At 39.5% G+C, this 27,365-nt stretch overlaps 1 protein-coding gene and 1 pseudogene across 2 annotated transcripts in view; both read right to left on the bottom strand.

Moving 5' to 3' along the window:
• UBE2W (ubiquitin conjugating enzyme E2 W) overlaps positions 1–27,365 on the bottom strand; it is a 93,058-nt gene that overhangs the window by 47,838 nt on the left and 17,855 nt on the right. For both annotated transcript variants that reach the window (XM_075549563.1, XM_075549564.1), the window contains exon 2: positions 4,273–4,364. In XM_075549563.1, the coding sequence (XP_075405678.1) occupies positions 4,273–4,364 (92 nt within the window). The remainder of the gene's footprint in view (positions 1–4,272; positions 4,365–27,365) is intronic.
• On the bottom strand, positions 7,569–8,028 carry LOC142448762 (dynein light chain 1, cytoplasmic pseudogene; annotated as a pseudogene).

The raw sequence follows: 27,365 nt of genomic DNA, 5'->3' as shown, positions 1-27,365 counted from the left end.
GAGTTCTTAACTGGTTGGTACAGGCAGTTCTCAGGTAATGAATACTTAAACACTCACACTTACTCTTTAATGTGTGGTAAATTTGATAGAATTTTCCAATGGCTGAAACAACCCCATTGGTAGGAAAAGTTTCATCACAATCACCTTTCACTTGCTGCTTGAGAAGCTTTTTAATCACTAAACAGGCTGGGAGCTTTTTCTGGTGCTAAAGTCCCACTGCAATCAAATAGATTTCAGACCCATAAGGAGTCTCCATGGGGTTCCTGAGGCTTTGTAAATCTTTATGGGAGCCAAGAGTCCTATCTTTCCCACTTAGAGCACTGGGGATTGAACAGCTGATCTTACATTAGCAGTCCACCATTTACCCCACCAGGGCTCCTTTTAGAGTAGAACTGCCCTTTTGTTTTCCAGAGGCTGGAAATCTACAGGAGAAGCCTCATCTTTCTCCTGAGGCACAGCTGGTGGGTTTGAAGTGCTGGCCTTATGGTTTAGCAGTCCCACTTGTAACCCACTAGCGGAAATCCACCTTTCTTCGATGTAATGTTAACTATGAACACTATGGACCGCTCCTAACTTATCTACAAATCTGGCTTACAATCTTAAAGACACACATAGGAAGGCTTGTTTGCAACCTGGAGACTGTCTGAGGTAGAGTAACAATGTGAACTGTTTTTTCAAGACTATGTACAAAACAAGAAAGGAAAATGGTAGATAACACCAAATTAATAAATTCCTTTCAGATAGGAATTATTCCAGAAGTAAGTGTTAACAAAGGCTTAGGAACTGTAACTGTCAGATCTATTCTTCTATCAGTATTTTAGAAGAAAAAAAGAGAGATCAGAAATAGGAAGTTAAGCTGTGTGAGGGCTACTCGGGGCTCTGAACCCCATTTTCAATTTCTGTTTAAATTATTTTTAAAAGCCCAAAATAGACTTCTTGGCATCTCTGCAAGCTTGCACAGTTTCCATAGGTAACAATCGCAAATACAGATTTATATTCATATTCTGTACACTATCTTTAAAAGGTGGGAAGTGGGGAGGAGAAAGTCAATCATGGCAAAGTTGTCAGGGGCAACTTTTAAAAACAAAAGTGAACTGATGAGTTTCTAATTAGGGCTGCCAATTAGAATCACTATTCTTGCAACCTCATATTTTGCATGTATATGTTAATGACTTTAAGTACAGAGGGGAAAAAAGGAGAGACTTCAATCTTGAGGATTCAATTCATCACCCCATCCACATACTAAGCAAGTGAAATAATATATGTACCTAGTCCTTGAAGCTATGAGCAAAAGCACACAGACTATTAAGAGTAAGGCTAACTGTTTCCGATTGAATGTTAAGTGCCATCAGTGGTAAAAAGATATGATGATAAACCCAAAAGGAATTACTTTTTAGTGAAAATAAATACCTGGCCCAGCGTCAGCTGTTTGCCCCCACCAATTTAAACTTCCTCGATTGCAATGTACAGACATTCATAGTGCTCTTAAGGAAGACTGATGCCGTTACATAAATAAAAGACCGAGCACATTCACGACATGAAAACTAGTTGACAGGAAGTTACAGACGAGGGGTTTCAAAATGTCTATGGAAAATAGTGTTAAACAGAATTTATAATTTTAAAAAGTTTTTAAAGACTGTATGACACTAATTGAATGTAGTATTTAGAGCAGAATGTATCTGAGAATGGTAACGGTCACTCCATATTGGGGGGGGGGGTGAGGAATGACAACAATAATAATAGTAATATTAATAATAAATACAATAACAAGAGTTCTTAGGGGAGGGCAGGGTTAAAGGGGAGCATTTACCAAATAGTGCAAGAAAGAAAATGTGTTTAAAATGATGGTGACAACATTTGTACAATCATGCTTGATCTAAATGAACTATGGGTTGTTATAATATCTGTGGAGCTCCCAATAAAATGAAAAATGAGAAAGCAGTCACTCCAGTTCAGCCAGAATAAAAAGTTAAATGAAACTCATGTATTTTTTTTTTAACTCATGTATTTTAAAACTGACTTTCTATCCCAAATCACTGTCAAACTGATTAATCATTTGGGGGCATATTTTGATATTTGGGGCCATATTTTTAATGCTCTCAGAAAATATCTTACTGGTACCTTTATTGAAAAACATGTTGAAAGCAAGTGCTCTGGGGCACGCTGTGCAATTGGTAATGACAAAGTCTTGGGTTTACTACCTGAAACCTGCAAAGCACCGTTAATTTCCTAATGCTCTATCATTAGATGTATCATGTTCATGTTTTGTCTTTTTAAATAGCTTCAATCATGAGTTCATAAAAGAAAAAGATGTTTGCATACACAGCACACAACTCTCCAGGTATAACTGCCTATAATGTTAATCTTTGTTCTGAAAATATTTTTCCTATGTTAATCTTTGTTCTGAAAATATTTTTCCAGTACCAAAATATTAAATGTGACAAGTAAAACAAAACAAAATGAACTACACAAAACCAGAAGATAAAGAAAAAATTCTGTGAGCCCTTTCTAGACTCCTCATAAGATGCTAACACTGCACTGGAAAATCAAACCCAACAAACAACCCATCTGATGCTCTTTAGAAGCACGCTTAAAGGCCTCCAAAAATGCCTTTTATTTTCTTCCCTGAATATCATTCAGGGAAAACATAAGGACATCTTTATAGCTCCATTTAAAAGATACCATTTAGGACACAAAATGCACCACAAAGTTTTGAAGTATGACTTATGTATCCAGGCATAGCTTTAAAATAAAAGTAAAGCAAGCATCTCTTTACTGTTCGCACAACCTTTTACTAATTAAAAATTAACATACACATTGTAGAAAAATCTCTTAAAGTGCAAATAAAAACGCCCATTAAGGTCTCACTGCTGTTTGGAGTGGGCGTAGTGACTCTGCAGTTTCCTATGGCACTAAAGAGGCCGCATGGAGTGAACGGTTGCACACTGGGCTCAAACTCACCAGTCGCTCCATCCAAAAAAGACGAGCCTTACTCCTCCAGGGAAGATTTAATTTAGTCTTAGAAACCATAGGGAAGAAAAAGAAAAGGAAGGAAGGAAGGAAGGAAAACCACAGATCGCACTGTCCCATAGAGTCGATGTCAGTCAGAATCAATTTGATGGCAGTGGATCTTTTGGTGTATGTCACTAAACACATTTTGAAAATATGGTTTATGGTTACATAAACTAGAAGTCCAATAGGTCTGCATGTGTACACATTAAAAAAACACATTCAAACCAGTACTGTCTGATTCTAATAGTTGACGATTTAATGGGCTTCAGAAAGTTCACAGAAAATTCCCTGATCTTTACATTCCATTCTCCATAAAAATTTGTGAAGCCCTCTTGCAGGTCCCAGAGTAAGGAAGAGTTGGGAGAAGTGAATGGGCTGTAATCTCAGTCACTCTCAGTTCATAATTCTTTTTTAACAGCTTTATTAGCACTTTATCACATGTCATACAATTCAATAATTCAATCATAGTAAGAAGAGTGGTATAAGTATCACCACATTCGATTCTAGAACATTTTCTTCTGCCTTGTACTCATTGTTATTCATGTAATTATTTGTTTTCTAACTGGCAAAAATATACATAACAAAGCATTCTCGAATTCAACAACCTCTACATGTATTAATTCAGTGCCAGTGATTATACCCTTCGCTTTGTACAACCATTATTGCGCAACCTGTTCCATATTATTCCACCATCATTGACATAAACCCAATGCCCCCTAAGCAACATCTTTCTCCTTCTCTTTCACCCACTGTAAACATAGGCCAAGTTTGGTTTCATTGGTTTTTTTCTTTTAATAATTTTCTTGATCTAGTATTCACGTATCATACACTTTCAATGTTAAATTACTTTTCAAATGAGTTGTATATACATCATCACAATCAGGTCTAGTGCTCCTCCACCCTAATTCTTATAATTATCTATTATCTCTGTGACTCTCTCATTGACAGAAGTACTTTTCACACATAATGTCTCCTAATCACAAAAATGGTCATCTGCTTTCCCCTGGAGGAAAATGCTTGTTTTGTTTTTGCTTATTTTATTAAGGCAAGGTACATTCCAATAGTCTTCTTAGGGGAATCATGACTATACACATTTTTTTTTTTGCTTCAACACAGGACTATAAGTGATAAATTCAAGTGATGCCTTTTGACTATTATCTTGACAAACATTTCTCTATTTCAAATTAAGATCATATATTCATATATCACTTTGGTAAAAAGAGAAACAAAAATAAGAACTTTTAAAAACGTAATGCTTACTGCGTGATTGAATTCTGAACACTCTTTTCATTCAATGTCATCCCAGGAGGCGGGTCATTTTGCAGAGCCAACAGCTCTTTCTGCAGTCGTTTCTAGAAAAAAAGAGCAAATAGCAATTTGAACTTAATTTTTTTACAACGTAACATCCCACTGAACAGTGTAAAATCCTCCAATAAAATTTTATCTAAATAGTCATGCCTATTTCTTCATGCCTTCTATATATTTGATGTGCTTCATATTCAAAATTTTCACGTTGTCTTAAAATGCAATTTGTCAAATGTTAAAATATTTCTAAATACTCTAAATGAGTCATTCAACACCCATTCCTTCAGACCACGTATCTATTTGTCTGACGACATACATATGTGGGTGCTCCCCCCAAGACAAGTATTTTTAAAGTTATATATTTAAATTTTCTTACAAAACATCCTGAACACATTCAAAGTACTCTCCATTACACTTAATAAATACATCTGTCAAATCTGCGATTCCATTCTTGGAAACATTTTTCAAACTCTTCTGTTTAGATGGATGACAGCCCCTCCCTAATGTTTTCTTCACCTCGTCTACATAGTCAAATTGCTGTCCTTTCATGTCCCTCTTCATTTGCAGAAGCAAAAAGTCACATAAAGTGAGATCAGGTGAGTAAGGTCTGTGGGACAAGAGAGGCATGCTGTTTTTTGCCCAAAAACTGGTGCACTGAGATGACTGTGTGAGCAGGTACATTGTTGTGGTGGCAAAACCAGTCCCCCTTCTGCCATCAATCAGATCTTTTTGGTGGTACACTGTTATGCAATCTTTTCAGAACCTCTTAATAGGAAGCTTGATTAACAGTCTGACCTGGTGGAATAAACTCCAAATGCACTATCCCCTTCACTTCAAAAAACAAATATGCATTGTCTTGATCTTTGATTTCACTTAACGAGTTTTAGGGGTGAGGTGACAATGGTATCTGCCACTGGCTTGATTGGTGTTTGGTCTGGGGATCCTAAGAATAGCACCATGTCTTGTCACCAGTAATGATCTTGGGGAAAAAGTCTGGGTCGCTTCGGAGCTGTTCTTTCAAAGCACAGCATGTTTTCCAGGTGACGCCCTTTTTCCTGGTCAGTCAGAACCGGAGGCACAAATTTCCCAGCAACCCTTCTCATTCCAAATCTTCTGTCAAAATTCGCTAAACCAAGCTCCAAGATAGTCCAGATAACCTCCCCATCTCTTCAATCGTCTGACACTGATCTTCGAACACAAGTGCACGAATTTTGTTAACATTTTCATCATTAAAGAAGTTAGCAGATATCCAGACCAAGGTTTGTCATCAATCAACACTTCACTTTTAAACAAGAAAACCACTTGTACAATTCAATTTTCCCCCTAGTGCTGTCCTTGTAAGCTGTGTTCAACATCACAGTTTCTGCAGCATTTTCCCAAAGCAGGAAACAAGATTTCACAGCTGTACGCTGTTCTCTTAAATCAGCCATCACAAAAAACGAGGTACAAGAAAACTGCTTTTATGAAAAATTCACTGTGACCACAGAGCTCCTTCCCAGGCAAAGCCACTGTGTGCACTAACTCAGTGAGTTGCTGGATGCTCGCCTAACAGGAAAAATGGGTACTATGAAAGCTCAACCCAGCAGAGCTTTTTCCTGGTTTTGGGGAGTATTCCTTTGTATTTCTAGTCCCAGAAAGTTTTTGTTTTTTAGGTTTTTTAAGGAAAAGAGTTCTTTATTATTTTCCTCTAATGGTCTTTAATGAGAAAATAATAGCGAAGCTTGATTATATGAAGATGTGGCATCAGGAGAGGAAGAAGTCTTATTAAAAACTTGTAACAATCTTAGTTGCTTCAAATTAAGTACTTGAAGTACCAGCTGATGAAGATCAAGGATTACAGTCTTCAGAACGGATTACAACTCAATGTAAAGAAAACAATAATACTCACAAATAAACCAACAGTATGGAGATAAAAGTAAAGTTGCGAAGGATTTTATGTTGTTTGGATCCAAAACAGAGCTCATAGAAGCAGTGTTCAAGAAATCAAGCAACATATTACATTGGGTAAATCTGCTAGACAAGACCTTTTTTAAAGGGTTGAAAAGCAAGGAAGTTACTTTGAGGATTAAAGACACGCCTGACCCAGGCCATTGTATTTTCAATTGGCTCAAAAGCACGTGAAGGTTGGACAAGGAATAAGGAAGACCAAGCCAGAACCGATGCTTTTCAATATGGATGGTGCTGGTGAAGACTACTCAAAGTACCAAGGACCGTCCAAAGAACCACCAGGTTGCCTTGGAAGAAGTAGAATCTGAATATTCTAGGCAAGGACACTGAAGCTTGTCTCACACACTTTGAACATATTATCAAGGTTCCCTCCAAATAATGAAACTGTAAAATCTCTCTGTGTAACACATCTCAAGAGAAGCATTAGTCCAACGACCACACATTTAGGAAACTGCTAAGGAATTTCTTTAGATCTTGGGAATTATGCTATGCCATGGAAGACAGCCAGTTTCAGTTGAGAGGGTGAAAAGGAGGACCAGGGACATAGCGAAGCAAAGAAGGGTCTATTGCTGCCATTATTCTGAGATCTCCTGAACATAGAGATGAAGGGTGCTAGAGAAAGAGAAATGCTGTCCTCACCTTCCCATTGTTTTCTTAAATGTTATAGCTAATCGTAACTCAACTCCAGCTCCTGGTAGCCACACATCTTGAGTGATTCCCTCTCACACTGCTCCAAGGCTGGTCTTGGAGACCAATAGAACACAAGAGAAATGCCTGTCACTCCTTGGTCTTAAAGCAAGCAACCAAGGCCACAGGGGTCCTATAACTTCTCTAAGAAACAAGTTTTCTGAATGTGAACATAGAAGAGTTAAAAGCATCTAAAAAGAACTCAATGTTAGCATTCTGTGATGCTCACCTTCCCAACAAGATAGCTGAAGACAAAATGGGTGCACATAAGCTAATGTGGTGAAGGAACATGATGGTGCCTGGCTATTAAAAGATATAACGTCTGGAGTCTTAAAGGGTTTAAGTTAAACAAGGAGCCATCTAGTGAGGAAGCAACAAAACCCACATGAAAGAAGCACACCAACCCTTATGATCATGAGGTGTCGATGGGGTCAGGTATCAGGCATCAGAAGACCCAAACCAAACCACCATTTCAATACAAATGAGGGTGCTTGGAATAGAGACCTAAAACCCTTCTGTAAACAATTGGACATCCCCTCACAGAAGTGTCACAAAGATGGGATGAACCAGCTAATACACCAACATTGCTCTAGTTCTTTTTTTTTTTTTTTTGCCGTTTTGCTAATTGCTTTATAACCACAAAGGAGTACAGAGGAGGTCCTGTACCAAACAACACAAAAAGGTTCAAAGGTGGAGGTGTTCGCTTAGCAAGGCTGAAGAGTCCAGTCTCTGGTATTTGGAATTTAGGCGGCAGTCCTTGGTTTTGGATGGATCACTGGGTGTGTGGGCACAATCCATGCTTTAACCAGATTTGAACAGAAGGATGGCCACTTGGCCCAGGTAGAAGTAACTGAAGTGCTTAGTTTCATGTGTCACATAACTACCAAAGTTTCTGCCCACAATGCAGTGCCAAGTGTGATTGTACTTCTTGTCAAACTACTTCTTGATGTGGCCGCAATGTCCTTCTCTATGTTGTATTTCTCCAGCGCCTGAGTCGCGCACTCCACCGAGTCCTGTCGCATCTCCTCCGACATGTCGGCATTTTTGATCACGGCCTTTCGGTCGCACATGGTTACCGTGAAGCTAGCCGACTGCGACGGTCCTCGGGGAGGGGGTTAGAGCGGCTCAAACACAGCGAGAGCCGTCGCTACCGAAGCCGTGGCGCATCTAACTGCTCTAGTTCTTTAATACTTCTTCCATCCCCCACTATCATGACCCCAGCTCTATCTTACAAATCCAGCTAGACTAGAGCATGTATGTACACTGATAAGAGATAAGAGTTCTTGACACACAGAATCCAGGACAGATAAACCTCTCACATTCAATAATGAGAGTATCGATACTATAATAGGAGAAAGGTGGAGGAGGAAGGGGGAACCAGATGGTAATGATCAATGTATACCCTCCTCCCCCTCCCCCATCCTCATCCCAGGGACAAACAGAAACGTAGGCGAAGAGAGACAGTGGATGGTATAAGATATGAAAATTTAAATAATTTATAAATTATCAAGGGTTCACGAGGGTCGGAGAGGGAAGAGCTGACATTAAGGACTCAAGTAGAAAGAAAATGTTTCAGAAATGATGATGGAAACATATGTACAAATGTGCTTGATACAACTGATGTATGGATTGTTATAAAAGTTCTAAGAACCCCAATATAATGATTTTTTTTAAAAAAAGAACTCATGTAAAGACTTCAAAAATTAAACTTCTTATTCATTTGAAGATCTGAAGAACTGGTATAACCATGCAGCATCAATCACCAGGAAACATGAACACATGAGGCATGTGCCTCTCAACGTTGTGGACGAAGTGTTACCAAGATAGATGAGAAGGCAACTGGTAAGAGAAACAGTACCACTAGGTTGCAAGACCATGTCAACACTTGCTTACTTTCCCAGAAAGTGGCGAAAACAGCAGGTAAAGAATGCGATAACTGCAAGAGGTGGGATTAAATAGAAGAGCTAACTATTAAAACACCTAAAGAGCATGAACCATGCATAAATCATGGAAAGGGAAGTGTTGATGAAATTAGTTGAGGGGGATGGAGAGACCAATTCATACATCATGTTTATTTGTTCCATAGTTAGTGAGGCACAGGTAAATGAACTGCATATATAGCCAGACCCCAATTTACTATAGGGTTCTATTCTGACCACTTTGTTGTAAGTCGCTGTGACCAAGTCAAATATCTCATTCTATGAGGCCAGCAGCACTGATACCAAAGCAAGATCACCAACAAGAAAAAAGGAACTACACGGTAAAAACTATGATCTATAACAAAGTAAACAGACACAGAAGGTAACTTAGATAACTGAAACCTACTAAAAAGAAGACATTTTGTGTACATCAAAAGATTTCCTCAAGTAAAAAGAGAAACCACAGACTAGGAAAATCTTTTTGGCAGACACAGCAGAGAAGGAACTAAAATGTAAAACCTATAGAAAACTGCAACATCTCGATAAGAAAAAGATGAATAATTCAGTTTAAGAGTGAGCAAAGGACATAACAGCGAGTTCACCAAAGATGATATTCAAATGACTAACAAACACCAAAAAAAAGGTCATGATCATTTGTCATCCGGGAGATGCAAATCAAAGCAACTATGTGATATCACAGACATAAGAGTCAAATGAGAAAAAAACAACAGTGAAAAACAAATGCTGAAGAAGGTGCAGAGATTGGAACTCTCTGAGTGCTGGTGGGACTGCTAATAAGTACAACATCTGTGGAAAGTGATAATGCACTACCTCAAACAACTGTGATGAGAAAAATCCATATAATCCAGTTAGACGCTTGTTGGATACACACCTGAAAGAGTAGAGAGGCACCATTCTAACAGACATAGGCACATCATGTTCACTGAGGAACAACTGCACAACTGCACAAACTGAAAAAAGACAACCTAGATAAATGTCCACCAAAACAGATAAGGAAGCTTTGATACATACACACCATGCATCCATACTGTGCATGGCAAAGAGACTGATGAAAACAGGAAGCACATCATATCACAGCTGGACCTGGAGTACACTAGTCGACCATAAAATATTGTATGAGACCACTATTCTAATAACAAAGACTTGTACACCAAAGACAAGACTATGGAGTTCACGGGAGAGGGGTGTTAAACTGCATTAGAAGGATGACAAGTATTGAGTGAAAGGGAGTCCGGAGTGCACAAGAAGAAGAACAGTAAGGGGAGAGGAATGGGGAAAACTACTGAGGACAGGGGAAGAGCAATTTGACCTGCTGAATGTAAACAAAAGTGAATGTAAACACCCCACGTGTAAAGACAAACAAAAAACTACATATACATCTTTATGAGTATTAATACAAAAATTCTCAACAAAACCGGATGCTGATATTATATGTGGTCAAGTCAATTCAAACTCAGTGATCCCACAGTACAAAGTAGATGCCCACAGGAGTTTTCTTTAAACTTTAAAAGTGAAGATTTTTAGTTTTTTTTCCTCCCATTAAGTATTCATGGGATGCCTTCAACCTACTGACCTTTTTGAGTTTGCAGCTAAGTACTTAAGCCATTTCACCCCAGAGCGCCCAAAGAAATACTACCAAACAGAATCTAACAGCATATTAAAAATTATTATAACCAGGACCAAGTGGGATTTATCTCAAAATTTCAAAGCTTGGTTCAACTAAGAAAATCCCTATGAACCAGCACACAGTTCAAAATAATCAAAAACACCTTTAATAAAATGGTGCTTCATCCTGGCCCAATCAGGCCTGCTCCGAACAGCCAATGCACAGAGTGGACCATACAGCTGATCCCACTACGAGACACGCCTTCCCTTGCTGACCCATGGTCCTACGTGGGAAAACACTGGAGACTGTGTCGGGATTGGCCTGGTCTCACCCCACTACACCAAGGCAAAACACTAAGGTCATGAGGACAGACTTTGGGGCCAGAGCATTGCTACCCCATAGGACTTAACTGGAGGACACTCGTAGGGGTTAAAATACAAACCTTGAACTTCTTACACGGTTTTTGTTTATTTTTATTATTTATTTGGTCATTGGTTTTCTTTGTTGTTGTTGATGTGTTCTCTTTTGTCACTTTGTCTTGCTATGCCTTGTTTTTTGGTGCATATTATTATCTCTGCAGGTCTAGCTAGATAAAATAGGCTGGATGAACAGTCTGGAGGAGAAAACAACGGGACTGATGGTTTGGGGGAGACATGGGAGAGGAGGTGGGGAAAAGGAGGTAGTGTTGATCAAGCCAGGGGTAAGGGATTAACACGTGACCGAAAATTAGTGGCAAGGAAGGTGTGAGAGACCTGGTAGGGATTCATCAAGGGCAACGTAACTGAGAGAAATGACTGAAACCCAAATAAAGATTGAGCATGACAGTGGGACTAGCAGAAAGTAAAAGGAAATAGAAGAAAAACTAGGAGGCAAAGGGCATTTATAGAGGTCTAAATACAGGCATGTCCATAGGTAAATATATTTATATATGATGGAGAAATAGACCTACATGCATACATTTATAGGTTTAATATTAAGGCAGCAAGATGGACATTGGACCTCCACTCAAGTACTTCCTCAATGCAAGCACACTTTGTTCTACTAAATTGGTATTCCATGATACACACCTTCCTGACACGATCGCTGAAGACAAATGTGTGCATAAGCAAATGTGAAGAAAGCTGATGTTGCCCGTTTATCAAAAGATAAAGCATCTGGGGTCTTAAAGGCTTGAAGGTAAACAAGCGGCCATCTAGCTCAGAAGCAACAAAGCCCACATGGAAGATGTACACCAGCCTGTGTGACCACGAGGTGTCGATGGGATCATGTATTGGGCATCAAAGAACAAAAAATCCTATCATTGTAAATGAGGGGGAATGCAAAGTGGAGACCCAAAGACCATTTGTAGGTAACAGACACCCCCTTACACAAGGGTCATGGGGAGAGACGAGCCAGTCAGGGTGCAGTATAGCAACAATGAAACACACAACTTTCTCTAATTCTTAAATGTTTCCCCCCCCCCCAACAATGATGGTCCCAATTCTACCTTATAAATCGGGCTAGACCAGAGGATGTACACTGGTACAGATAGGAACTAGAAACACAGGGAATCCAGGACAGATGATCCCTTTGGGACCAGGGGGAGAGCGACGATACCAGGAGGGTGGAGGTAAGGTCGGGTAGAAACAGGGAACCAATTATAAGGATCTACATATAACCTCCTCCCCAGGGGAAGGACAACAGAAAAGTGGGTGAAGGGAGACATCAGACAGTATAACATAACAAAATAATAATAATTTATAAATTATCAAGAGTTGATGAGGAAGGGGGAAGTGAGGAGGGGGAAAAATGAGGAGCTGATACCATGAGCTTAAGTGGAGAGCAAATATTTTGAGAATGATGAGGGCAATGAATGTACAAATGTGCTTTACACAATTGATATACGTACGGATTGTGATGAGTTGTATGAGCCTCCAATAAAATGATTCTTTTAATAAATAAAAGGGTGCTCATATCCTGATTTCAAAATGATCAGGGAATCCACAGCTCTCAAAATAATCTGGTACTGGTTTAAGGACAGAAATATAGACCAATAGAATAGAACTGAGACCAGAAATAAGCCAAGTTATCTATGGTCACCTGACTTACAAGGTTGCCAAATCTATCCAAGGGGGATAGAATAATCTAACAAATACAGCAGTAGTATACACAATGGCCAAAAGGTGGAAATAGCCTAAACACCCACCAATATATAAGGAAATAAACAAATGACAATATATGCAGTATTTTTCTCATAAAGGGAAATGAAGTTCTGATACATGAAAAACATACCATATATACATGTGCATAAGCTGAGTTTTTCAGCAAAAAAAAATGTGCTGAAAAACTGGGGCTCGACAGCCTGGCCCACCAGGCCGTGAGGATGATGTTCCTGAGTAGAGCAGCCAGTCCACAGAGAGAACAACATGGCTGGCCTACTATGAGACATGATGCCCCTCAGTGACTAAGGGCGATACAGGGGACAGCACCGGAGACACAGTGTGGGAATTGCACCTGACCTGATCCCACCACACCGAGGCAAATCACTGGGGGAGTGCAGTGGAACAGCAAGGGAATGGAGTGGCAAGGTCCCCAGGGAATGCTGAAAGTGGACTTTGGGGCCAGGGCGTGGTGCCCCAACAGACTGGACTGGAAAACGCTCCTAAGGGCCAGCAAACGATCCCTGAACTAACTACAAGCTTTTCTCTTGTGAAATGTTTTGTTCTGTTCTTTGTCAGTGGTTTGTTTTTGTTGTTTTGTTGTCTGGTTGTATACTGTTGCTTTGTTTTCCTCTGTCTTGTTTTCGTGCATGTTAGTGACTCCACAGGTCTGTCTGAATAGGACAGGCTGGATGAACTATCTGGAGGAAAAACAACGGGACCGACAGTTCCGGGGGGACTTGGGGTGGGGGGGTAGGGGGGGGTAAGGAAGTGGTGTTAACAAATCCAGGGACAAGGGAAAAACATGGGACCCCAAATGGTAGAGAAGGGGGAGTGGCAGGCCTGGTGGGAAATGATCAAGGGTAAGGTTGCTTAGAGAAGAGGTATACTCTAGCCCAGGTGGCGATGAAGCATGGTAGTAGGGCAGGAGGAAAGTCAAGGGAGATGGAGGAAAGAGCTAGGAGTCAAAGGGCATTCATGGAGGTCTAGACAAAGACATGTACATGCAAATATATAGAGGAGGATGGGGAAATAGATCTGTGTGTCTATATTTATAGGTCAAGTATTAAGGTGGCGGAAGGACCTTGGGCCTCTACTCAAACACTCCCTCAATGTATGAATACCTTCTTTTATTAAATTGGAACTCTATGATGCTCACTCTCCCGACACAACGGCTGGAGCCAAAGTGGGTGAACAAGTAAATGTGGTGAAGAAAGCTGATGGTACCCGGCTATCAAAAGATAGTGACTGAGGTCTTAAAGGCTTGAAGATAAACAAGCGGCCATCTAACTCAGAAGCAACAAAGTCCACATGGAAGAACACACCAGCCTGTGTGATCGAGTGGTCCCAAAGGGATCAGTTACCAGACATCAAAGAACAAAAAATCATATCACTGACTGCACACCTCCATGATAGGATCGCTGAAGACAAATGGGTGCATAAGCAAATGTGGTGAAGAAAGCTGATGGTGCCCGGCTATCAAAAGAGATAGTGTCTGGGGTCTTAAAGGCTTGAAGGTGAACAAGCGGCCATCTAGCTCAGAAGCAAAAAAGCCCACATGGAAGAAGCACACCGGCCAGTGCGATCACGAGGTGCCAAGGGACCAGGTATAAGGCATCATGCAAAAAAAAACAACAACGATATAAGTGAGTGTATATATGTGTATATGTATATATATACCATATTAAATGAAGGGGGAAGTGCAGAGTGGAGACCCAAGGCCCAAGTGTCGGCCAATGGAGATGCCCTCATAGAGGGGTTTAGGAGAGGAGATGGGTTAATTAGGGTGCGAGGTAGTATCGATGAAGAACACAGCTTTCCCCCAGATCCTGGATGCTTCCTCCCCCCAACTACCATGATCCGAATTCTACCTTGCAGGGCTGGATAGGACAGAGGCTGTACACTGGTACATATGAGGGCTGGAGGTACAGGGAATCCAGGGTGGATGATACCACCTTCAGGACCAAGGGTGTGAGGGACGATGCTGGGAGAGTGGAGGGTGAGTGGGTTGGAAAGGGGGAACTGATTACAAGGATCCACATGTGACCTCTTCCCTGGGAGAGCGACAGCAGAGAAGGGGGGAAGGGAGACTCCGGAAAAGGGCAAGATATGACAAAATAACGAGGTATAAATTACCAAGGGCACATGAAGGAGGGGGGAAAGGGGAGGGAGGGGAAAAAAAAAAGAGGACCTGATGCAAGGGGCTTAAGTGGAGAGCAAATGCCTTGAGAATGATTGGGGCAGGGAATGTATGGATGTGCTTTATACAATTGATGTATGTATATGTATGGATGGTGATAAGAGTTGTATGAGTCCCTAATAAAATGTAAAAAAAGAAAAGAGGAGAAAAAAATGATTAGGGCAAAGACTGTACAGATGTGCTTTATACAATTGATGTATGTATATGTATGGATGGTGATAAGAATTGTATGAGCCCCTAATAAATTGTTAAAATTTAAAAAAAAAAACATCAAACATGTGGTGAAAGAAATAAAGGGAGAGATTGTCAATAAAAAAAACAAACAAAAAACTGGGGCTCGGCTTATACAACTCGTAGTACCCCAGTGAGGTGTAACATCTCGTGGGTGATTGCCGTTCCTCCGCTGTTCATTCAAACCCCTGCTGACACTACAGGGCTTTGAATGTTTGTTGACTCACATCTAACTAATCAGAGCCGTCCTATGACATGGACAGCTTCAATTCGCAGAAGCACCCTTAGTGATTCACTTACGCTGGCAGCTGAACTGGTAAGGACGTGTCTGTGGCTGCGCTCTGTCTCTCCCCTCTGGTCTCTGTGTTAATTCACATCCTGCATTTCCCACCCTACGCTTATACTCGAGTCAATCAGTTTTTTTCTGGTTTCCCAGGTAATAATTATTTACCTCGGCTTATACTCGGGTCGGCTTATATTCGAGTATATACAGTAATTACCTTGAAGACACTAGGCTAAATGAAACAAATTAGACACAAGTCAACAAATATTGTATGATCTTGTTTATATGAACTATATAGAACAGGCAGATGCATAGACACAAATCTTTATCATTAATATCGAGTACTATTGCTAACATTAGGTGTTGGTGAGCCAGTTCCAATTCACAGAAACTCTATGGAACAAAAGAAATACTGCCTGGTCCTTTGCCATCCTCACAACTGTAGCCAATGTGTCTGTCAAATCCATGTAATTGAAGGTCTTCCCCTTTTCATGCTGACTCTCTACCAAGCAGGATTTCCTTCTCTAGGGACTGGCCTCTCCTGATAACACATCCACAGCACTTACAGTAAGTTTTGTCTCTTCATCCTCACTGCCTAAGAGCATTCTGGCTATAATTTTTTCAAGGCAGATTTGTCTGCTCTTCTGGTTCACCCACAGTTCTTTCAATATTCTTTACCAACACCATCATTCAAATGCATCAATTTTGTTTGGTCTTATTTACTGTACAGCTTTTATATGCATAAGAGGTGAAAATACCATTGACTGGGTCAGGTGCACCTTAATCTTCAAAGTGACATCTTTGTTCTTTAACATTTCAAAGTTTTGTGCAACAGATTTGCCCAATGCAATACATCCTTTGATTTCTTGACTGCTGCTTCCATGAGCACTGACAGGATCCAAGTAAAATGAAATCTTTGACAACTTAAAATTTTCCCCCATTTATCACAATGTTGTCCAGTTATGAGAATTTCTTTACAACCTTGAGTTATATATCCATGCTGAAAGCTGTGCCACCCTTACAATGATTAATACATGTCTGAACCCAGTATTGGAGCCAATGTGTTATCCATCTAGCTAAAGGGTATTTTTTTTGCTGACCCAATCAACATTTTCAACTGCCTTATATGCATGTGAAACCGGGACAGTGAATAAGAAAGATCAAACAAAGTTGATGCCTGTGAATGATGGTGTTGGTGACTATGAAGGGACCATGGTCTATAAGAACAAACAAATCTGGTTCTTTATCAGCAAGTGTCGGGAAACCTCATTTTCAGCAAAAATGGCTGTCATCTGCATATGAAAGGTTAATCTGCCAATCTTGATGTTATGTGCAGCTTGGACTTCTTCAGTATCATTGGTTGTTTGTTTGGTTTTATTTCAAATCATTTTATTAGGGGCTCGTACAACTTTTATCACAATCCATACATACATCAATTGTGTCAAGCACATTTGTACATTTGTTGCCATCGTCATTCTCAAAGCTTTTGCTTTGTGCTTGAGCCCTTGGTGTCAGCTCATTTCCCCCCCTTCTTTCCCACTCCCCCTTCCCTCATGAACCCGTGATAATTTATAAATTATTATTTTGTCATATCTTACATTGTCCTACACCCCCCCCCTCCTCCACTTTTCTGTGTTCCGTCCCCCAGGCAGGAGGTTATATGTAGATCCTTATCATCGGTTCCCCCTCTCTATCCCACCTTCCCTCCACCCATTTGGTATCGCCACTCTCACCACTGGTCCTGAAGGGATCATCTGTCCTGAATTCCCTGTTTCCAGTTCCTATCTGTACCAATGTACATCCTCTGGTTTAGCCAGATTTGTAAGGTAGAATTGGGATCATGACAGTGTGTGTGGGGGTGGGGTAGGGGAAGAACAGAGGTAGGAAGCATTTAGGAACTACAGGAAAGTTGTGTTTCATCATTGCTACACTGCACCCAACACTGTACCTCTTTCCTGTGATTCTTCTGTAAGGGGATGTCCAGTTGCTTACGGATGGGGCTTGGGTCCCCAATCTGCACTCCCCCTCATTCACAACGATTTGATTGGTATCGTTGGTTCTTGATTTTGTGCTACCTCTGGAAAAGGCTAAGTGGTACCCAATTCATTTCAATATAGTAACTATGAGGTTCTTCCATTTTGTTTTCTCTTGCAACATTCAACATTTTCATCACAGAATCCTTTTGTTTCATTCACTTTAGCTGTTTTATATAAACAAGTTTCAACCAAGAATTCTATACCCAGCAAAACCCCCACCCAAAAAATGAGGGCGAAAGTAAGATGTTCTTGTTATCATGACACTTACCCTACAAGAAATGCTAGAGTCCAGGAAACTCTTCAGGATGAAATAAAAGGGCACTGTTACTCAGGGGTACACAATTTGGGGTGGGGGTGGGGAACCAGCAAAGGTAATTTTTAGGGGGAAATATAGTTTTATGGTAATTTTGGTTTACAAGTTTAGTTGTGTTCTACATAAAGACCAATGTATAAAAGACACAAATGTGTTACAGACTAGGCAGTACATTGTTAGGTGCAATCCAGATTCATAACAACCTTATGTACAAAAGAATGAAATGCCCAGTCCTGCCTCATCTGCATAACTGTTGCTATGTGTGAATTCTATTGTTGCAATTGCTCTGTCAATCTTTCTTAATGAGGACGTTCCTCTTTTCCTTTGACCCTCTACAGAGTATGATGTCCGTTTATAGGGATTGGTCCTTCCTGGTACGTCCAAAATACATGAGACAAGGTTTCATTATCTGCCCTTCTCAGGAACATTTTGGCTGTACTTTTTTTTTTTTTGGCTGTACTTTTTATGACAAATTTATTCATTCTTCTGACAGTTCGGGATAGATTTGAAGTTTTCACTGACTGCATTACACAAAGGCATAAATTCTTCAGTCGTCTTTATTCACTGCCTCACTTTTGCATGCACAAGGAGACTGAAAATATCACAGCTTGATTCAGGCACAGCTTAATTCTCAAAGTAACACCTTCATTTTTTTAATACTTTAAAGAGGTCTTCTGCAACAGATTTGTCAAATTTAGTAAGTCATGCGATATCTTGACTTCAGTTTCCTTGGGTGTTGATTGTGGATCCAAGCAAAATGAAATCCTGGACAACTTCAATATTTTGTCTGTTTATCGTGATCTATTGCTTTTTAAATTTTTTCCTTATGTTTAGTATAATACATACTGGAGGCTTTTAATCTTCATCAACAAGTGCTTCACATCCTCTTCACTTCCCGCAAATAAGGTTATGTCATCTGCAAATCACATGCTGTTCACTAATGTTCTTCTAATCCTGATGCCACATTCTTCTTCATATAGTCCAATTCTCGGGTCATCTACTTAGCAGACAAATGTACAGCAAACATGTATCAAAGGGCATAAATGACACAATTTTTGGGAATAGCATAAAAGTTAAAAACATGATACAAAAATTTTTTTGTTATTGAAGTTAAATTGTTACCAATTTGAAATAGGTTCATTTATTTATGATGATAAATACCATCTGAAAACACATGAAAAGGAGAGGGAAATGAAAGTGGCACAATATAAAAAATATAATGATAAAGTAGGTCAATTATGTATATTTAAGGGGACAACATATATGAAGCAAATACTAACAGAAGTGAAGGGGAAAATGTTCACTTCTACAATAGACTTCAATTCATGTCTTCCATAAAGAGAACATGTACAAGAGGACAAATAGAAAACAAATTAGTTGAACAACATGGTAAGTCAACAAAAATAAGAGACAGCTATAGAACACTCCATCTTTTTCAAGGTGAATGGCTCATTTTCAAGGACACACTGTACAAAAGGCTAAGTAAAAAAGTATTCCCAATAGATGTAAAAATCCTCAGAACAAAATATTAGCAACCTAAACCCAAAACCACATTAGAAATACTATAAACCATAATCAAGAAACACTAAAAAAAACAAACTGACTGCCAAAGAGTCAGTATTGACTTATAGTGAACCTGAAGGACAGGGTAGAATTGTCTACGTGGGTTTCCAAGACTCTAACTCTTTGCAAAAGTAGAAAGCCTCCTCTTTTTCCTGCACTTGGAGTGGCTGGTGGTTCTGAACTGCCCTTGACACTAAGAAATTAATACAATACAGTAGGAAGGTGAAAAATCAATCAATGTAATACATAATAAAAGGAAGAAAATGAACCACATAATCATTTCAATGAATGCAAAAAAGTATTTTTTAAAAAACACAACATAAATGCTCACTAAATTAAAACAGAAGGGAAATCCCTTAATATGGAGCATTTATGAAAACCCCAAAAGTAATATCTCCCTTAATAGGGAGAGAATGAAAGCTTTCCCCATAAGACCAAGAACAAGACAAGTATTGTAACTGAAGCTCTAGTCAAAGTAGACAGGCATGATTAAAAAAAACAGAAGGCATCCAAACTGGAAAAGGACGTCATATATATTTACTGATGACAAACCCAACATATAGAAAATCCCAAACAATCTACACGAAGGCTACTAGGGCTAATGAGGGAATTTAGTAAAGCTCCAGGAACCACAAAAAAATCAGTTGGTTGGACTATACAGCAGTATGAACAATCAGAAAAGGAAATTAAGAGTACAATTTCAAATGCAACAACACATAAAAAGCTTGTAGAGTAAAAACGATAAAACATTGCTTAAAAAACCCCAGCAACTTTAGTAAATGAAAAGCCATCTCTAATAATGTACAAGACAACATTATAGCAATACTGCCCAGGGGAATCTACAGATTCAATGCAATCCATAGCAAATCCTTTATTTGAAGAAATAGAAAAGGCAATCCTAAAATTGCTATGGAAACACACAGGACTTCAAATAGCTAAAATAAGTTTTGAAAAACAAAATAGGATTCATGCATTCCAATTTCAAAACCTATAAAAGCTTCAATTATCAATACATTGTAGTACTAGAACAGTGGTTCTCAACCTACCTCATGCCGCGATCCTTTAATACAGTTCCTCATGTTGTGGTTGTGACCCCCAACCATAAAGTTATTTTCGTTGCTACTTCATAACTGTAATTTTTGCTAGTTATGAATCGTCATGTAAATATTTGATATGCAAGATATATTTTTGTTACAAATTGAACATAATGAAAGCATAGTGATTGATCACAAAGCAAGTTGTAATTATATATTGTGAAATATTTATTTCTAATTACAAGTAAAGGAAAATTTTGTCTTGAAGCCTGGTGTAGCCTGGGTCTTCACACCAGGTACTCACTGACCTGTGTGGGCCTATCTGCATGTGGGAGGTCCCACCTGGAGACAGACAGAGGTGTGGGTCTCAGTTCCTAAGACCATCGTAAATGTTTTCCAGTGGTCTTAGGTAACCCCTGTGAAACGGTCGTTCGAAACCCAAAGGGGTCACGAACCACAGGGTGAAAACCGTTGTACTAAAAGATATATATATATATAAATATAAAACAATGGACTAGAACTGAGATATAGTGAGCACAGAAATAAACCCATACATCAATTGCCAGGTTGTTGTTTTTTTTTCCCAACAATGTCGTTCATTTTATAGGTAAAGAATATTCTCTTCAATAAATGGGACTGGAACAACTGGACCTCCATACATAAAATAATGAAGTTGGACCCATACCCAATTCTCTATATAAATATAGGAAAACTACAAGTTGAGCTGCAATCTGAAAGACCAGCAGTTTGAAACCACGAGCTGCTCCTTGGGGGAAAGATGGGCTTTCTCCTCTTTTATAAGCAGTTAACAATCTCAGAAACTCACAGGGAAATTAAACTCTGTCCTGTAAGGTTGCTATGAAACAGCATCAACTCACTGGCAGTGAGTTCAGTTTTGAGAAAATCATAAAACTCTTAGAAGAAAACTTAGAGGTAAAAGTTTGAGACCTAGTTCAGAACTACCATATGGACCCACAAATTCTAATCCTAGATATACCCAAAAGACTTGAAGAGATCAAAGAAAGTCTTACTATATCAATACTCACTGCTCCACTACTTTCAATAGTCAAAGGTAGAAACAACCTACCTATTCATCAGATGAATAAAAATGTCATCATACACTCCCTCAACGCAAGAACACTGTTCTAATAATCCGGCATTCTGAGATGATCACTTTCCCGACACAGTCACTGAAGACAATGGGTGCATAAGCAAATGTGGTGAAGAAAGCTGATAGTGCCCGGCTATCAAAAGATATAGCATTTGGGGTCTTAAAAGCTTGAAGATAAACAAGTGGCCATCTAGTTCAGAAGCAACAAAGCCCACATGGAAGAAGCACACCGGCCTGTGTGATCACAAAGTGCAAATAGGATCAGGTATCAGGCATCAAAGACCCAGAGCAAAAAAGTATGTCAATGTGAACTGGAGGGGGCGGAGGGAGTAGTGCGGAATGGAAACTCAAAGCCAATCTGTAGACAATTGGATATTCCCTTATAGAAGGGTCACAGGGAGGAGACAAGCCAGTCAGGGTGCAGTTATAACATCACAGCTTTCCTCTGGTTTTTTAATGCTTCCTCCAACGTTACAAATCTGGCTAGACCAGAGCACGTACATGGGTACATATAAAAGCTGGAAACACAGGGAATATAGGACAAATAAAACTCCTTGGGGTCAATATTGAGAGTAGACATACCAGGAGGGGAAGGGGAAGGTGGGGGGAGAAAGAAGAACCACTAACGATGATCTACATATAACCTTCTCCCAGGGGATGGATAACAAATAAGGGGGTAAAAGGAGATATCGGACAGTGCAAGACATGAAAAAAATAATAATTTACAAATTATCAAGGGTTAATAAGGGAGGGAAGCAGGGAGAGGGAGGAGAAAAACTGAGCTGATACCAAGGACACAAGTAGTAAAATGTTTTGAAAATGATGATAGCAACAAATGTACAAATGTGCTTGACACAGTGGATGTATGTATGGATTTTGATGAGAGTTGTACAAGCTCCCAATACAATAATTTATTAAAAAAATTAGAGTAAAAATGTGGTTCAAACATACAATACTATCCAGGCAGTAGGCGAAATGAAGTTTTGATACATGCTATATGGATGGAGCTTGAAGGTACAGTGTGAATTAAGCCAAATTTTATAACAAATATACCTCTACATAAAAAGGCAGAGAAATGTGTAGACAGCAAAGTTCATTTGTATTTAGTTATCAGGAGTAGGTGAGGAGGTGAAAGGAGGGGCTCATGTTAATAGAAAAGGTGCACTGATTAAAGTAGGGGCTGCATGGCCAATCACTGTAACTGCTGGTATAAGTTATACACCTGCCGAAAATGTTTAGCAAACGTTATGTGATAAAATGTTAATAACAACAAAGTAGCTACTGAGGTTACTAATATACAATCAGAAACCTCATGAAATTTGTTTGGTTCCTTGCTCTGGAGCAGTGGTTCTCAACCTTCCTAATGCTGTGACCTTTTAATGCAGTTCCTCATGTTGTGGTGACCCCCAACCATAAAACTTCTTTCTTTTTTTAATCGTTTTATTGGGGTTATTTTTTAAAAAATCATTTTGGTAGGGGTTCATACAACTCTTATCACAATCCATACATACATCAATTGTGTAAAGCACATTTGTACATTCATTGGTCTCATCATTCTCAAAACATTTGCTCTCCACGTAAGCCCCTGGCATAAAATTATTTTCATTGCTACCTCATAACTGTAATTTTGCTAGTTATGAATCATAATGTAAATATCTGATAGGCAGGATGAATTAGGCGACCCCTGTGAAAGGGTTGTTCAACCTCCAAAGGGGTCACAGCCCTCAGGCTGAGAACCGCTGCTCGAGGGCATTCCCACGAAAGACACGGGTGCCATTATAGAGTGGGGCTTGAGCTCTAACACAAGAATGTTTTCTTTCTGATAGGAACTCAGATGACCTACCAGATGTTTAAAAACCAGAACTACATGATGTTTCTTTGAAGGAAATGTTGTGGGACCTCAACTAAGCCAACTACCATTTGTCAAAAGTAAGACTTGCAGCTGTCAAAAAAAAATTCAAGGTTTCTAAAAGAAGAATGCAGAAGAAACAAAAGTTACTCAGACATAATTACTATTAATGTGAGGGGTCTTTAAACGGCTTACAGAAATTCTGCTACCCACTTTTCCACACACTCTGAAGCCGTCTCATGTTTTAGCATTTTTCTTTTACATGCTGCTTTTTCCCATTATTAAATTTCTAATATTTTCTATATTACTACCTCCACTTAGTTTAAATAAACATCCTGATGATAGGTAACAGTAAACCTACTTTATTTTCCAATGTCCAGTGCATCAATTGAAAGTGCCCTTCCTTTTACTAAGTAAGACAGTGCCTGTTGAGATAGTGAAAGTCCTAAGCGTGCTGGGATAGCGATCACTAGGCTGTCAGACCACATGTTTTATCTTTGTGTGCCGGGGAGAGTATAGAAGACATTCCACAGGAAAAGCTGACAGAATGTGCACACCTTGTGAAAGTCAATAGTACCCGATGTCAGTTTTCCTACAGGTGTTTTCAGAAGCCCCGACTTCTCAGTCTTAAATGGATTATATTTAAGAGCTAAGGTTATTGTTGTCGTCAAAGGAATAACATGTAGCTTGTCTTTGTCTTGGCCTTTGAGATAGCAGTTTGGGTACGCAGTGTATATCCTTGAGTATAAGCCAGCCCAAATATAAGCCGAGGAACCTAATTTTATGACGAAAACTTTTTGACTAGAGTATAAGGCTAGGTTGGGAAATGCAGCAGTTACTGGTAAATTTCCAAATAAAAACAGATACCAATATAATTATATTAATTGAGGCATCAGTAGGTTGAATGTTTTTGAATATTTATTTCAAAGAAAATCAGTAAACTAGCTCTATAAGTGGAAAAGTGGGTAAAAAAAACCCCAATGTGGTACCAACAATAACTTTAAAAGTACAAAAACCTTAGCTCAATCAGCAACCAAGCTAAAACACAGGAGTTAAAATCCGTCAAAACTGGATTCCTCCTCATCTGTATGTCCAGCTTTAGCTGGTGTGAGCTTATCAGCATAGACACTGTCCTCATCACTGAGTTCGCAGTCATCACCATCACTGCTGTCGTTCTCACACAAAGCGCTGTCTCCACTGCCATCCATAGCATGACTAATATCACATTTCTCAAAGGCACACTACACCATGTTCTCTGGAATCTCTTCCCATGCATCATGAACCCATGCTGCTATCAATTCTATGTCTGGTTTCATCAGATGTCGACTTTTGTCAGTCGGGCTTGACCAGATGACATCCATTCATGCCACATCTTTTGCACATAGTCGTTGAAAGGTTTACTTAAACACACATCTAGGGGCTGCAATACAGATATAAGCCCACCTGGAATAACAGCCAAAGTCATAAGCACAGTCAACCCTGGGTCCAGTTAGAGGTTAATAAGAAAATAACAAATAGCAGACTAAGTACTATAAATAAACATACTGTATATCCAAGACCAGAGATATGCCAGTACTTGTATTCAGCAATGCCTGTAGGGAGCAAGGGGGCATGACCAATGACTGTAAAGGCTACGTCATTGGTGACAGCACTGGAGAAGAGCGGCCATATCAGACATTCATCTGACAAAGAAGCAGTGCACCCCAGGTACCAGCACACAGAAATGGGCAGGTTCTTGCCCAGTATGGCACGGACAACAGAGGCTCCTGGCACCCTCAGATAAGCAGGAGAGACCTAAGAACACCTGCACTGCACCGGAGGACAGGTAAGTGGAACCCTCACTTGAATATAAGCTGATGGGGCTTTTTCAGCATTAAAAAATGTGTTTTAAAAACTCAGCTTATACATGAGTATCTACAGTATTAAGTAAGTAAAAGCTAACCACCATCCCTGGTTTTCGTGGTGCTGAGTTTCAGCCCTTTACTCCGGTTTCCTTACATTGAGAGGATGCTGTCTAGACAGATTCCCTCCCCTCCATCCTGCAAAGTGTTTACATAAAGACTTTTGGAAATTAGGTTGTATTAATAGATAAGCAAGAGACATTTGTCTTTGATGTCTTTGTTTCCATAATTTCCATAATGTTTCCATCTTTAGATTATAGTACTCAAGTCTCTAAGCCATTCATTATCCTACGCCTCCTTCCTTTTCTTCCTGTACATATTTTTCTCTCTTTAAGTTGAGGTGCGTGGTATCAGGTCAGTTGATCTTGCCATCCTTTCCACTTTTGATCCAAATCAGGGATTTATCAGTGTGAGGTTTGTGATTTCAACTGAGAGCATGTTTAAACCCCAGCACAGCAGTTCTCAACCTGTGGGTCGGGACCCCTTCTGGGGTCAAACAATCTTTTCTGATGGTCACCTAAGACATATTTCTGATGGTCTTAGGAAGAGACACTCTACCTGTCTCCAGGTGGGTCTGCCCACGTGTAGATACACCCACAGTCGTGTACCCGGTGTGAAGATTGTTTGTTACCCATACTACATCATGCTTCAAAACAAAATTTCATTTATATGTAAGTAGAAATAAATATTTCCCATTATATAATTACATATTGTTTGCGTGAATTACTATACTTTAATAATGCTCATTTTGTAACAATGAAAATACATCCTGCATATCAGATATATTTACTTATGATTCATAACAATAGCAAAATTAAAGTTATGAAGCAGAAAGGAAAATAATTTTATGGTAGGTTCACCACAATCTGAGGAACTGTATTAAAGGGTCGTGCAATAGGAAGGTTGAGAGCCACTGGCCCAGCAGCTCAGGTGATCTCTGAGGATTAGTGATTAAGTAAAAACAATTCCAGGAGACTGGAAGGTGTAGATAGGGTTGACAACAATTTGCCAACGAGTTTTAGGATTGGGCCTGCTTGGTGCTCATTTATGTCTACTGTGCCAGACTGAAATTGTGCTAAGAGGCTTTAGGTACAGGATACAAGCATAGATAGGGTAGAGGTAAATTTGGTTTGATGGTGAAGTTGAAGGATAATCCAGAGGCTTGGAAAGAAAAACTATTTTGATGGAAGTTAAAGATGAGTAAACAGGTGACCGATCACAGGTACCAGATGTTGGTGGATCATGAGACAAGCACTGGGCATTGTTTTTTTTAAAAAACCATTACTTAGACAAGTGGTTCTCAATCTTCCTAATGCTGCAACCCTTTAACATAGTTCCTCATGTTGTTGTGACATCCCCAACCATAAAATTATTTTCGTGGCTACTTCATGACTGTAATTTTGCTACTGCTATGAATCGGGCGACCCCTGGGAAAGGGTTGTTCAGCCCCCGGCCAAAGGGGTTGTGACCCACAGGTTGAGAATTGCTGGTCTGGAGGTTTAGGGGTCTGGTTTTATGGAGCAGACCCAACACAAGAATGTCAATTAATCAATACCATTGACTTGTATGTAGAAACTGTTAAATTGGTGTTTTGGTGCATATGTCTCAACAAAATAAAATTTTTGAAAAATTTAAAAGGCAAAACATACAAATTGGACTTCAGAAGTAACAAAACATTGCTCATTAAATGTTTTCAATTAAGTGAAGAGACAACATAGAGCATAAGATAAAATATTTAGTAATAATACAGCTGATAAAAGTTTATTACTCTATAAAGAACTCATACATCAAAAGGCAAAAAAAATGTTTTCTTTAAGAAACATGGGTAAGAGACTTAAGTAAATATGAAGGAGTGCCAAAAAGTTTTTGGGAAAATGGAATTTTCCCTCAAAACTTTCTCAAACTCCCTGAGATTTCTCCTAAGACACACAAATAGCCAATAACACATGAAAAGATATTCGGAAGTCAATTTAAAAAACAAAGAAACTCTTTGCTATCAAGTCAATTTCGATTTATAACAACCCTCTAGGGCAGGGTAGAACTGCTCTTGTGTTTCTGAGATGTTTCCAGGGAGGAAGCCTCCTCTTTCTCCCATGAGGTGGCTGGTGGTCTCAAACTGCTGACCCTGTGGCTAGCAGCTTAATGTGTAACCATGATGCCACGAGGGCTCCTTTAGAGACATGCAATCTAAAACCACAATGAGAGTTTG

This window comes from Tenrec ecaudatus, chromosome 5, assembly GCF_050624435.1.
Source record: "Tenrec ecaudatus isolate mTenEca1 chromosome 5, mTenEca1.hap1, whole genome shotgun sequence".
Taxonomy (NCBI): Eukaryota; Metazoa; Chordata; class Mammalia; order Afrosoricida; family Tenrecidae; genus Tenrec; species Tenrec ecaudatus.
Note: the sequence above shows the minus strand (reverse complement) of the source record. Positions and strands in the feature narration are given on the sequence as shown.